Source organism: Anoplopoma fimbria, chromosome 16, assembly GCF_027596085.1.
Source record: "Anoplopoma fimbria isolate UVic2021 breed Golden Eagle Sablefish chromosome 16, Afim_UVic_2022, whole genome shotgun sequence".
In the NCBI taxonomy this organism is placed as follows: Eukaryota; Metazoa; Chordata; class Actinopteri; order Perciformes; family Anoplopomatidae; genus Anoplopoma; species Anoplopoma fimbria.
This window is the reverse complement of record NC_072464.1, coordinates 6,991,768-7,005,548: the sequence shown is the minus strand read 5'-3', so window position 1 is coordinate 7,005,548 and position 13,781 is coordinate 6,991,768. Positions and strand designations below refer to the sequence as shown.

At 38.0% G+C, this 13,781-nt stretch overlaps 1 protein-coding gene across 1 annotated transcript in view; it reads left to right on the top strand.

The window, feature by feature from the left end:
* Positions 1-12,128, top strand: part of obsl1b (obscurin like cytoskeletal adaptor 1b) — a 31,592-nt gene extending 19,464 nt beyond the window's left edge. Inside the window, exons 13-22 of the mRNA XM_054615832.1 lie at positions 643-912; positions 1,414-1,680; positions 2,775-3,041; positions 3,761-3,873; positions 4,948-5,101; positions 6,914-7,075; positions 7,252-7,356; positions 7,571-7,837; positions 9,030-9,299; positions 11,995-12,128. Coding sequence (XP_054471807.1) covers positions 643-912; positions 1,414-1,680; positions 2,775-3,041; positions 3,761-3,873; positions 4,948-5,101; positions 6,914-7,075; positions 7,252-7,356; positions 7,571-7,837; positions 9,030-9,299; positions 11,995-12,005 — 1,886 coding nt within the window. The 3' untranslated portion in view covers positions 12,006-12,128. The remainder of the gene's footprint in view (positions 1-642; positions 913-1,413; positions 1,681-2,774; positions 3,042-3,760; positions 3,874-4,947; positions 5,102-6,913; positions 7,076-7,251; positions 7,357-7,570; positions 7,838-9,029; positions 9,300-11,994) is intronic.
* Positions 12,129-13,781: the final 1,653 nt, after the last annotated feature.

Here is a 13,781-nt window from a genome sequence, read left to right as displayed (position 1 = left end):
GACAACATTCACATCTCCAGTGAGGGTAAAACCCACAAGCTCACCATTAATCCCCTGCAGCTGTCAGATTCTGGAAAATATGTCTGTGACGTAAAGACAGATGAGATGCATTTCAGTCTTTTAGTCAAAGGTAAGACTATGGCACAAAATGTGATAGCAGTTTCCAAGTGAACATTTACTGAATTGCAAAAGTCACAAAGCTAACATTTCTGAAATGATATTGCTTTATTCTACTCATCAGAAATGAAGGTGACATTTATCAGACCACTGGAGAACATTGTGTCTCTAAAGGGCAGAAGCCTTACATTACGATGCGAGGTCAACAAGCCCAAAGGCGATGTCCAGTGGCTAAAAGACAGGCAAGAGATCTCTCCAAACCGTCGGCACACAATAAGGGCACATGGTCGAGAGCGAAGCTTTACCATCCACCAACTAGTGGAAGAGGATGCTGGAGAATATGCTTGTGAATCCACAGATGACAGGACCTCAGCTACTGTCACTGTTGAAAGTAAGTACATTTTAAATCATACATTAAAGGCAGGTCAGAGAAAATATATGTTATTAATGAAAGTTTAAACTAGTCCATATGCCATCTCAATGTTTTGAACACGATTGTAATTCAGTTAAATGCTTTGCCCTCAGCTCCCCGTGTTGTTGAGTTCATAGCGGAGCTTCGTAACATCACTGTCCGTGAAGGAGAAGATGCTGTGTTTAAGTGTGTGGTTTCACCAGAGGACACTCGGTTGGTGTGGCGCTTAAATGGCAAGCAAGTAGCTCCAACTAAGCGCACTGTCATTTCAAGTAACGGGCTATGCCACATGCTGTGCATCCACAACTGCATGGTTTCAGATAGCGGCAGAGTGACAGCTGATGCAGAGGGTTCGGTATCAGAGGCGGAACTCCAGATTCAAGGTGAGTTGTGGTCCGATCCACTCACACTATGACCATAGTACAACACACTATACATACACACGCACACACATATATTTTTCTTAATGAAACACAAAAGTCACAACATCTAACAACAATTTACAGTCCAATAACATCATATCGCTCTGGTACTTATGACCATATTTTTTAACATTGAACAATCTCATAGCACTGGAGTGCTGCATGAGATAAGTAACCACATAAATACAGATACTGACTATTTGAGACAATTTCAAACTTTTGAAGAAGTGCCTTGGAGGGCTAGCTTTTAGCAGCTTCTCCTGTTAGAATTCCTCTGGTTGCTTGCACCCTGTGCTTAAACTTGCATTACTTTGCTAATTTGCTTTGGTCTATATTGTATTTTGCTTTATCTGAGATTGGCTTCAGAGTACTGTTCAGACATACAGTGCTACAATATAAAAGTACCAAAATCACCGACATGACAGATGCTGCCATCTTGTTATTCCTTAAATTAATTTCCAGAACAACAGGTGTTGTTCACCAAGAAAATGACACCAGTTGTAGCTGAAGAGTACAGTGAGGCCACTCTAGAGGTGGAGGTGAGTCTGGATTCGGGAGAGGTGCAGTGGATGAGGCAAGGGGTACTGATCCACCCTGGGGCCAAGAATACCGTGAAACATGAGGGTCGAAAACACAGTCTCACCATCCACAAACTGGCCATTTCTGACCGGGGCACCTACAGCTGTGAAACTCTCCATGACCGCACTCAAGCCCAGCTCACAGTGGAACGTGAGTGTGCATGTGTTGTCACTATGCCCTGTTGTTGTGTGTTTACCGCCGTTGCCGACAACGCCACCTCCTTCACACCCTCCATCACTACTTCTCGCGAAGGCAAAGTTAACTGAGTAAGAGAAATTTGAGTGACTGGGGACCAGGGTGGCACTTGTATTGGAACATGATGGCAACCAACAGGTGCTAGCCTTACAGCCCAAGCTGACTTTCAGACCAGGGTATTGTGTATTGACAGGATCGATCAAGCCCCGATGATTTCCTAACCTATGTCAAAGGGAAGTCAGATTGCAGTTTTAATTGAAGTACTTGATACATAACATGTTAAGATGCCAACGTTCCAACACCTAGCATTATGTTTTGCAAACAAAGTAACATTTCCTATGCACAAGCGACACTTAAAGTTCTTCAAAGTTGCAAGCCTTTCTCCCCGTAAAACTGGCATCTCATAGTGATTAAGACGTACTTATGCTTGTTTTCTTTGTGCATGCCTCTTATATTTCTTAGCCCTATGAACCACCGGCCAGTGGGTGAATTAAAGGCTGTTCTTTCAACACTAGTGTGGGTGGGAAGGGGAAAGTCAGGACTTCAAGCTGCTGTTGGCACCTCCTATGAATTTGGATCTCCTCTCATTGCATCTAAATTTACACACTGGCCTTCAAAACTAAGGTTGCTGTCATCAGGTCTCCAAAATAAACACTCCTTTTTTCCACAGGGAATGCTCGTCTGTTAGAATAAGTGAAAAATGTTGGCAGTTTCAAAGCTGGCTTTTGTGTAAAGCCCTTATACTCAAATGACTAAACTAGTGGCTTGTCAATGTGTGCCGGCTTGTATTGTTTAGCTGCAGACTGATGTGTACAGAACAAACTCCAAGCCTATTTTGTAACAGAAAATGGAAATTGTGTCTGCTCAGTGTTAAGGTGGAACTAAGGCCAATATATCAAACATAACCTCTGTTGTAGCTAATATTCAGTTTTCATTATACTAAAATGTACTAACATAAACAAATGCCCCAAAAGAAGATAGATAAATGTATCTGCACTTGTTAAGAGTACTGTGATGCCTTTTACACAGCTCTATTATTTTCTTTACAGCTCGAAAAATCACAATCAAAAGAGGGTTGACTGACATTAAAACTACAGAGCGAGAAACGGCATCTTTTGAGGTGGAGCTCTCCCATCCCAATGTCACAGGCACCTGGATGAGAAACACAATCAAGCTTAAACCAACAAATCACTTCCGTATGAGTGCCAAGGGACAAGTCCACAGCCTAACCATCTCTAACCTATCTGTAGAAGACACTGGCACCTTTACTTTCTGTGTGGAGAACTTGAAGACATCTGCAAGGCTTATTGTGAAGGGTGGGTAATTAAGGAATTTTGCCAAAGTTGCAACAAGTGGAGACCAATGTTTGGTTTCACGGTAGTAGCAATATAACTGCATCAATCTTTGTGTCTAATTTAAAGAAGTAACTTACTAGTACATGTTCATTTTGAGGTAATGTACTCTTTAAAAGGCTGTAGTGTTGTCAAAACTATACTACAAGGTCTAATTTGTAACTTTTCAAACCCACAATCCATGTGAACTACACTGCAGTACTACCAAAACGATATGTAAAATGTTGTTGTGCCCTCAGACTGGTAACTAAAGTTGACAACTCAAAGTAGACCAGATGCCAACCAGTTGAGGCATGATAACAGAATAGAGTGACAGCTCTACTTCTGTTGGCTTCATCCGTGCTCACGTTACAAAGTAGCCTGAAAGTAGCCTACCATGTCCAAATGAAAAGCGGTAGCTCTGTTCTCTCTTGTCTGTCAGGTGCTAGTTTAACCTCATGCTGTAAAATAATCCTCTCCATGCCAAGTCACTAAGTATGCATCATCCCTTTGAGCTAGGGGTTGAAACGCTGGCGATAACAATTGGATGAAAGTCTCATTGCGGTAAATTAGTCCACATAACTGAACGGTATAGCTTATTTGAATTTTAGCAGCAACGCATAGACCCTCCACTTGGTGCATTGTTGGGAGGAATTAAAATAAGTTTTTTGCTTGCCTATCTAAGCTTGCCTTTTCTCCACCAGAGCCCCAAGTGACCATTTTCAGAAAACTGGAGGACCAGAAATTCCCTGAAGGGGCAGTAATCTCTATTGAGTGTGAGCTGTCAAGACACAACGTTGTTGTGAAATGGTTGAAGGCAAGTGTTGGATTTTTGTCTGTCTTCATTACCAAAAACTCCAGAGCCAAAACAATCTATGTTAAAGTTAGACATGTTATCATAAAAAAATGAAAGCATATCCAAAGTGCATCATACCCAGCTGAATGATTATCTGCTGATGCTTCACAAAAGCCTCATTGGTAATACTGTTGCTCCAAAAACATGCCGTGAACACACCATGAGAGCAACAAAGAATACAAAACAACGTATAACCAATCTTTTCTGATCTGATGATTAGTCCCTTTTTAACTTATAGTCAACACAATACATAACTAATTCACAAAATACAGCTTCCAACTATCCCAATTCAAGCATGCTTTGCCCCATATACTGTTGTTGCTGCAATACACTTCCACAGTAAAGCACTTCTTCAGACAAGCTTAGCAAAGTCAAAGAATGCTAGTTTTGCTTGTTAACATGACTGAAATTACAGTACATTGAGCCAACACAGCATCCTGACTAGCTTACACACACACACACACACACACACACACACACACACACACACACACACACACACACACACACACACACACACACACACACACACACACACACACACACACACACACACACACACACACTATCACCAATTAAGCAAAAATACAGCTATGGAAGACACACTTGCCACTTTACCATGCATCTTTTTCTCTTACTGGCATTACTCTTTCAAAATAAAAGCAACGGCCTATATAATGTAGCCAACGGTACAAGATTGACATAGCCTCAAGAAAAGCACCTAGCCTATAGTTTACAAGTTTCCACAAGATTACAAGTATGCTGGATAATTTACACAAAGCGCTTAATAATCTTGATGGACGCTTTAAGGATCACAAGCTAAAAAAACCTCTGAACAGCCAAAATCTTGAAAAAAACAAAACAATCAAGCATTTTGGGTTCAAGCCAAAAGTAAAATATGTTTATCTTTGTGTTGATCAATATCTAGAACAATATAAAAATACATATTTCATTAAGTAAGAATGCATCACATACTATCTCAGTTGTTTGAGGATGAATAATAATTAAATCAGTGTTGTTTTTTTATTCTTTCAGAATGGGGTCGAGGTGAAGCCAGGCAAGGACTCGCGCATTTATGCAATGGGAAGGAAACGCTTTCTTCAGATCATGAAATGTAACGTCAGTGATTCTGGCATGTACACCTGCGATGCCGGAGATGTGACTACATGCTGCACTGTGGAGGTCTACGGTAAAGTCTGCTGTCCTAACACTATAAACTACAAAAAGGAACCTTTTGTTTTACAGTGGTTGGCTGAAAATGTGTTAGATTTTTCAACATAACTACACAAAAATGAAACCAACTAAGCTATCAGACTTAACACACTGTAGCAATGTTATGAGCAAAGTTGTAAGCCTAATTACTCTTGAAAACTAGCAGACATATAGAGGTATTAGCTGAGTGAACTACTGTATGTTTCATTTTTTTTTTTATACCATTTGGTCAGTAATTTGTCAGAAATGCGGCTACGCTATGGCTCGTCATTTACCTACAATGGATTTAATTTCCTTATACATTCCCTCACAAACCTAACTGATAGCACACCTGAACAATTCTAGCTGATCAAAGATGCAGTTGGTGGTAACTCAGAAATCAGAATCAGCACTGTGTCAAATGTATGCATCGTACACACAAAGAAATCTCATAAAACAGGGAAATGAAGAATAGAGACGGGCAGACATTTTTCACGTGCCATAACAGTAAAAACACTGGTGTAATTAAATAAAGAAAATAATGAATGTATCAACTTTATCATTGCTGGTATCCTACATGATACCCAACTTAGAAGCTTTAATAGAACATTGCCTTTGTTAATGTTATTAGCTCCAGCTTTCACTCCCTTGACATGGCTAAATATCTGCTATGAAAAAGTACAATGAAAGAGTGTAAATTATATTAAATAAACAACCATGTTTAGCATTCAGTATGAACATATCGTGAGTGAGGCACACACAGTCTGAGTTTGAGCAACATAATAAAACTATGTCTGCACCCTTCACTGCTAGCAATTGAAGTAATTTTCAGCAAACTACACTGCAGTACCACCAAAACAAAAAAGTGAGAATGCTCTAACCATGCACTCACAATGCCAGATAAGCCCTGCCATCTTTGTTGATGTTAGCCACTTCTTTGTTAGCTGCTAGAACTTGCTGCTTCTCTTAATGTTAATTATTTTTCCCTGGACCACTGTTATATCCATTTTGCCAACAATTAACTTTTCTTTCATACATTTATCAGAAAAGTTCAAATAAATAATGCGCTAACCCCATCTAAAGGTTGGCTGCTAGCTTGAGAAGTGCAGAAAATGATGCACATTCATTCCAGGCTTGCATCACTGACACAGGTGATTTCAGTTACAGTTGATTAGACTTTTACAAAGGATGTTGTGGGCGTGTACATACTAAACTTGATTGACATCACTCTCTCTCTCTCCTGAGGACTCTGTTGAGCCTGTTAGGGCGGGACAAATGACACATTTATCATTCTTATTGGTACGTGGAGATCGGAGACTTCAGCAAAGCTCCACCCATTTACAACATCAGTAGAGGTCTAATTAGCCAGAGTAATTAAAATCACCTGTGTGGGTTTGTAAGTTTTACTGTCATGCTGTTAGAAAAATTTGTGATTATTAAAATTACCGGCTTATATAGCAAAACTTCACACGTGGACAGTTGGAAGCTAGTAGAATAATGTTCATAAATCTAATGTAGTACAAAACATATACATCACAAAGTATTGAGTTTGAGTATTCATTGTAATGATATATTATATAATTAGATGATTTTGTCACCAAGTACTCATGTAAAATGTATTTTTACCATTAATGAATCTATCAGTGTTATTAGAATTGGTCCTTCCTGCTTCGTCTGCTTACAAAAAAGAAGCTTTGTGATTATTGCAAATGCCATTTTCTTTCTCTTTACTTGTTTTTTTTTACTTTCATATTGTTAAGAGGTGCCCATTTCAGTCCTAAATATCCATTTCTGTTTATTCTCTTTGCAGAGCGTGAGCTGCAAATCCTGCAGGGCCTCAAAGACGTGGACATCCAGGAAGATCAGAACGCGGTGTTCGTTTGTGAGATCTCGGTGGAGGATATGCCAGGAGAGTGGTACAAAAACGGGGAGAGGATACAACCCACCAGCACCATCAAGATCCGGCAGGAAGGTAGGCTATAACATCAACAAACACGCACTTAATAATTCTTGTACTAGAACACCTCAAAAGTAGACATTTGTAAATATGTAAATAATATCTGGAATTGCATATTTTGGGGGCCAATACAATTGAGCCAATTATCATCACCCTTATTATTTATCCTGACAATTTTGTTCTGATTTCAGGGACCAAACATTTTCTTCTTATGTGCAATGTGAAAGCAGAGGACTCCGGAGAGATAAAGTTTGTCTCCAGACATGTTGAATCTGTCGCTTCTCTGGAGGTGGAAGGTATAATGAGCATAAATATTACTTAGTGATCCAAAGGAAGTATGTATACATTTATGAAAATGAATAATAGCATACATACAGTTACTCTTATTAAATATTTATCAATTTATTAGATTCGGCGCACAAATGTCTGCTTCACAAAGCACATATGAGCTTTGAGTTTGCTCATTAGATTTGTTTGTTTATGACCTAAATTGCACTTTGTCCGTTTCAGAACTTCCCGTCAACATTGTGAAACCCCTGCAAGACACAACCGCCTTTGAGAAGAGCCGTGTGCTCCTCGACTGCACCGTGTCCAACCCCAGGTGTAGTATCCGCTGGTACAAAGGCATCAATGTCATCCTGCCCTCCGAGCGCTTTGAGATCTGCAGCGAGGGCTGCTATCGCAAACTGATCCTCCAGCAGGTGGTGCTGGACGATGAGGGCACGTACAGTGTGCAGGTCGGAGAGCACTCTTGCGCCGCCAAACTGACAGTGGAGGGTAAAAGTTTATGATTCCTTTATTTGCAAGTTCATTGCACAGTATAATAATGTGTGATACAATACAATCCAGAGCAGTAAATATGTAATCTGACTTTCATTACCTGTCAGAAATTAAGCTTTAAAACGTGCTATTTGCTATCTGGATGTGTAAACACTGCACTACTGTTCTTGTTATTGGTATTGTAGTGGTGTTGATAATCCCATACCAAGTTTAAATTGTTGTGCCAAGATTGAATTAATCATAGCTCAACAGCACTGCTTCCACAAGAGTACCATGAAAGAGTGATTTAAAGTAAAAAATGGCAACAGTATGAGACCCCTCTATTATAGTACTGCATCGAGTGGAGCATCTCGTGCAGTACCCTTATAGCTCCATCTGCTGGCAAAGCAAAGTTAACACATGTATTTTTTCCTCTTGTAATGGGAAAACTAAAAATAATTACCCACATTTTTCTAATGCCAGTTTTTCTTTCACTCTTGCTTTTTTATTTATTTAAAATGTCCATGTGCAATTTTTTTGTAATTAAAGATCCCTTGCTGGGTTGAAGGGTTCAAAGATGGCTGTTGTGTTCCTTCTTGAATTTAAATCATTGACAGTGGTTTGTAATTCAATCCTCTGGGCGCAGACTCATAAATTAATTGTTGTAAAAAAAAATTGGGGAAAAAGCGTGCCATGAACACGCCACATGATGACATTTCTGAGCAATCAAACCTGACAATAGACAAAAAATAATAATAATATAAAAAGAATTCACATGGACATTTTGACATGTTATGTTAGTAAAAATGAAAAATGTGACTAATAGATATTAGGCTGCATCGGTGTTGTGCATGCTGGTCCCACTGTCATGACTTACTTACACACTTGAATAGAGCAGAGACATTGTTTATGTTGTTAGCAACACCTGTGCTTTAAGCTAATAGAGCGAGTCAAAAAACAAGGCCTGTATATGCACAGCTGAGACATAGTAATGACTAAACCATGAGCCCAGAATTAAAGGGAGAATGCAAAAAACATACTCTGGTTCAAGGTTTAAGATCTACAACTTTGTACAATAAATTAATAAAAGCAGCTTTCAATAATATGGACAAGGTTGACTGAAAGACTCATCAGAATCAAAATTCACTAACCCTGCTAATAAAAATGTGATGTTCGTTAACCACGTTTCCTCTCTCGTTCACTTACCCAGCCCAGTCACTGTTGATGGTCAGAGAGCTGAAGGATGTGGAGGTCAGAGCCCCTGACGAAGCCTGCTTTGAATGTGAGGTCTCAGATCCCGTCCTCAAAGCTCCCGTGTGGACTCTGAACGGGGAGCCCTTACAGCCCAGCTCTCGGGTTCTCCTGGAGAAGATCGGCCAAATCCACAGGCTGACCCTCAGACAAACCTCACCAGACATGAGTGGAGAGGTGGAGTTCACCTCTGGGAAAACAAACAGCAGAGCCCAGTTCCGGGTGAGGGGTAAGTAATAGAAGTAGCTGTTCAAGGGCATTTTGTGTTGACATTTTCTGGTGAGATTCATTTTTAAATGCCTTTTTCATATCAACTGCATTTACATTGCCAGTAAAAGTCAAAAGTATGGATGTATGGATTTATGTTTATCTACATACAGTATGAGACTCACAAAAGACTGTAGGGTAAGTATGACTCTTTCATGGATGAACAGTTCCATGTTATCACAATGTTTGTATGCATTTGTATAACATGATTGCAAATCTTACAAAATATTTCTTAATAATCTATTTCATTTAACAGATTCCAATGCATCTATTGTTAAAAATGATAGCAGCACACAATATACAGTTAATGGCACCCTCAGTTTTTTTCCTTGGACATGCCATTGTATTAGCTTGTGAAATCAGGTTCCTTACTGCCATCTGTGATAACACCAGTGGTGGAAAGTTACTAAATACATGTATTAAAGTACTGTCCTCGAGTACAATATTAAGCTATATAAAATTTACTTGAGTATTTGCATTTTCCTTGGTGACAAAAGCATTTTTTTTGCACTACCTCTTCTCCAGTAATTTCTTGTTCTTCTCCATTTGTCCAAAATGTTACTCTTTTACTCCATTACATTTATTTGATAACTAAAGTTACTTTTCTGATTCAGATCAATGATACAAAATATAATCAACACTTAAAGTATGATGTAATACTAAAGATTAAAATGAAACTTTCTTGATTCCTGGGGGGGAAGCTACGCGGCAGATAAAGTATGGTGGTAAAAAGTATCCCCACTGCCATTATCAATATTAAAACAATATTGGCATTAATTCATAGGTAATAATGATTCAATAGTACAATACACGTCATTCAGAAATGGGCAATTCTGCATTATGATTACTTTTACTTTTCATACTGTAAGTATATGTTGATTCCAATACTTCTGAACGTGTAATTTAGTGAGAAAAAATAAACACATGACTTTCTACTTGTAACTAAGTATTTCTACACTATGGTATTTTTACTGTAACTAAGTACCAGAGCTGAGTAGTATGAACAGCATTCGGTCACACTGAATTTAACAGTTTGTGAAACATTGAAACTCAGTGATGTCATCCACAAAAATAACCACTAGATGGAGGTAATGACAAAGCCTTGAGTTTGCCCGTATGACTAAAGAAACATCACGATAGTAGATGTAGTGGCTCGATGCTAGTAGTATAGGTAAATGTATGCTGTAATGTGGTAATGGTTTTTACTCATTCAAATATTCAACCATAAAGCCATATTTGCTTTAGAAGCACCACAGAAAAAAAGAACATAAAAAAACATAAATCCATCAGACTGATCTGGAATTGTCAAGATGTCGTGTTAGTGTGTTGCATGACTTATAGCATTAATACGTATTGTATTACTGTATAAATACAGCACATGTTTTGGCTACCTAGAGCGCTGGATTCTGTAATAATATAGAGTGTTTATGATCCTACTCAATCTTCAGGCATGTAGGTCAATAAATATGGAGTTCATATTCATCTCAAGCCATTTAAATGTGTAAGAGAGCGAACTATATTTAGTTTTATAATGTTGGCTTTAAATGAAAGAGTATTATGTTCAATCATCTGGCTTAGGTTGTAAACCTGTCGTGAATTCATTGGGCTTTAGACTGAGGGCGATGTGAAGCACAACCAGGAGTCACGCTCAGCTGTGAGAATGAAAAGAAATGAAATGGTGACAAACAATACAGTAGTCATAGGCAGGGGTGGAAAGTAACTACTGTAGTGATTATTTGTAGTTAAGTACTTACTTCTACTCTATTATTCTACCTCGTTACTCCTCAGAAGCAAATATTGTACTGTTTACTCCACAACATTAATTTGATAACTTTAGTCACTAGCTACTTACAGATACAGATTAATAATAAAGAATTTGGTTAACAAATACTGCATTTATATACATTTAGAGTTTAGGACATAATAAAACTTGAAAGAAGGACTTTAACTTGTTACTGAATATTTGTACACAGTAGAGGTAAGCAATAATGCCATTTGTATTAACGTAAATTGTGGGGGTTCTAATTTGTTGATTTGGTTTTCCATTTCCAATCCAACATTTCAGGATGGCCATTTAAAACCTTAGGTTGGAGGTTTGCAAAAGTGAGCATCTGCAGAAAGTTTTATTAAGCCTATCAGTGGTTCCAAACATGGGGGGTTGGAAGAGATTAGTTAAGGGTAGAAAGAAAGAAAAACGTATGTTTCTGTTGCAAAAAATATACTATTTAGGGGTTTTCTTCAATTTTAGCTTTTTTTCCCGATCAAATACTGGATTATTTTTGCTGTTTATGCCTTAAATAATCCTTTAAATGAAACAATCTGAGAAGGAAAAATCACTCTTTAGTCAAACTACTCCCAGCTCAGGTCCACATTCAGGCCATAACTATGTCACAAGGGATCTGAAGTAGACATGGCTTTGTTTTAGAGGGTCACATGCCAAAAAGCTTTGGAATGACTAGTAAGTAAAAAGGACAGTTTTAATTGGAAAGTTTTTTAGGTTATTTGCAATTTATATATGTATCTTGTAAAAAACTAGCCATTGCGTATGGACATGTTACACAAGACAGGTTTACACTTTGACAGAATCAGGTCAAACTTAAACGATGCCCTCTGGTCCCCAGTCTCTAATTTGTTTTTCCTCTGTTCATATTTCCCAGGTGATCCATGATTGACATCTTCTATCTGTCGTCACCGAATTTACATGGATCGATTTATCATATTGATGCTTTTAAGTTGTAACATTGACATTGCTCATGTATTTACAAACAGTATGTCTATAAAAGTGGTTTAAACAGGGTTGTGATGGATTTTCATGCAGTAAATTCAGGGCGTGGATTTTCTCTCATTAACGTACTTTTAAGAATTGTCTTTATTTCTGTTCATAATAAAGTTTTCATAGTCAGTGTGTGAGTACATTTCGAACAGTTCCTTTATCATAATGCAAATTGCTGTTTGGATGTAAATATTGTCCTGTGTGTAAGTGGTCTGACTGTAACGGTTTAAACTCAAAGTGTATTTAGAACAATAAATATCTGATTTGAAAACTGTAAAGAAGAAACAAGCGGGAATAACTACAAGTACATGGTTAGAAAGATATAAGAATGGAAAGTCTAAGTGAAGAGTTTTATATAGATTTGAGTGCAATAAACCCATAATACATATAAAGAGACATTTACTTAAAAGGGTCATTTCGCAGCCAAATACAAAATCTCTGAAAGGTATAATCATCTTTATGATGCCCATTTGATCTTTCTTAGGCTGCATACACACATTGAACCTGCATGTGATGGTGGCATTTTAAAGGGGATATATCATGCTCATTTTCTGGTTCATATTGTACTTTGGGTTTCCACCAGAACATGTTTACATGCTTTATTGTTTAAAATAACATAATTTTTCTCATGCTGCCTGTCTGAATATACCTGTATATCCTCTCTGTCTGAAACGCTCTGTTTTAGTGCCTGTCTCTTTAAATCTCCTAGCTGAAAAAGCGCTGATTGGCTTACAAGAAAAATATGGAACTTTTTTTGCAGGTACTTCTCAAGCCGAGTGTGGAGATACTCAGATGGGGGCAGGCTGTTTATTCTAATGAGCCTGCATGTGACATTGGGAGGGGAATGTAAATGGATTGTGGGTTCAAATACACTCCAGATACACAGATGTGCCTGAAAAATTATCATGATATGGTCTTGATCATGATATGTCACCATTTAAGATATCTGACATCTTAAATTACATATTTTGCTCCAGACACCGTTTTGGTCCTTTTTAGAACTCCAGTTTGCTGCTTTTACACCCATCATTAACCATAGATGCCTTGCAGACGACATATCCAGTTTTCCTAGTTATTACGCAATACAATCTGATTTGCACACAATTTAATTTCTCAATATATCAGAGCATGGTTTTGGGCAGCTGTTGGGACAGTGGTTCAGATTTTTAGTCTCAGATTTCAGTATTGCCACATAAGAAACACAGTTGACTACAGCCATGTCTCCATATCAAATTTAGATTTTAGAATGGATCATTCAAGCAACAAATCATTACATTTAACAATTCACATATCTTTTCATCAGTTGTCAGTTGTATAGATTTTTTTTATTTTTACCGTTTTGATGAGAAGTTTGAATAAAGAAGTCTGTCTTGCAGCAAAGGGCTTGTAATGTAAATACATTGGGCCAAAAATCAGGTAATTTTGGAAAGAAATAGGTTAAGAAATTACTTGATCACCTTGATTGATAATCAGGGCATGCTAGTTTGTTGTCGAGTGGGTATTGTGTTTGAACTTAACGGAGAATGATAGTCGTTTTCATATGAAATCTGTCCCATATTCCAGTTGACTTGTTTCCACCTCTGCCATGTTGTGTTGAGCGTTAAGGTATGTGAAAAAAAAGTACCGTAGTAATATATGACCTGTTTCAATAAAACATGCTTTATTGACGCA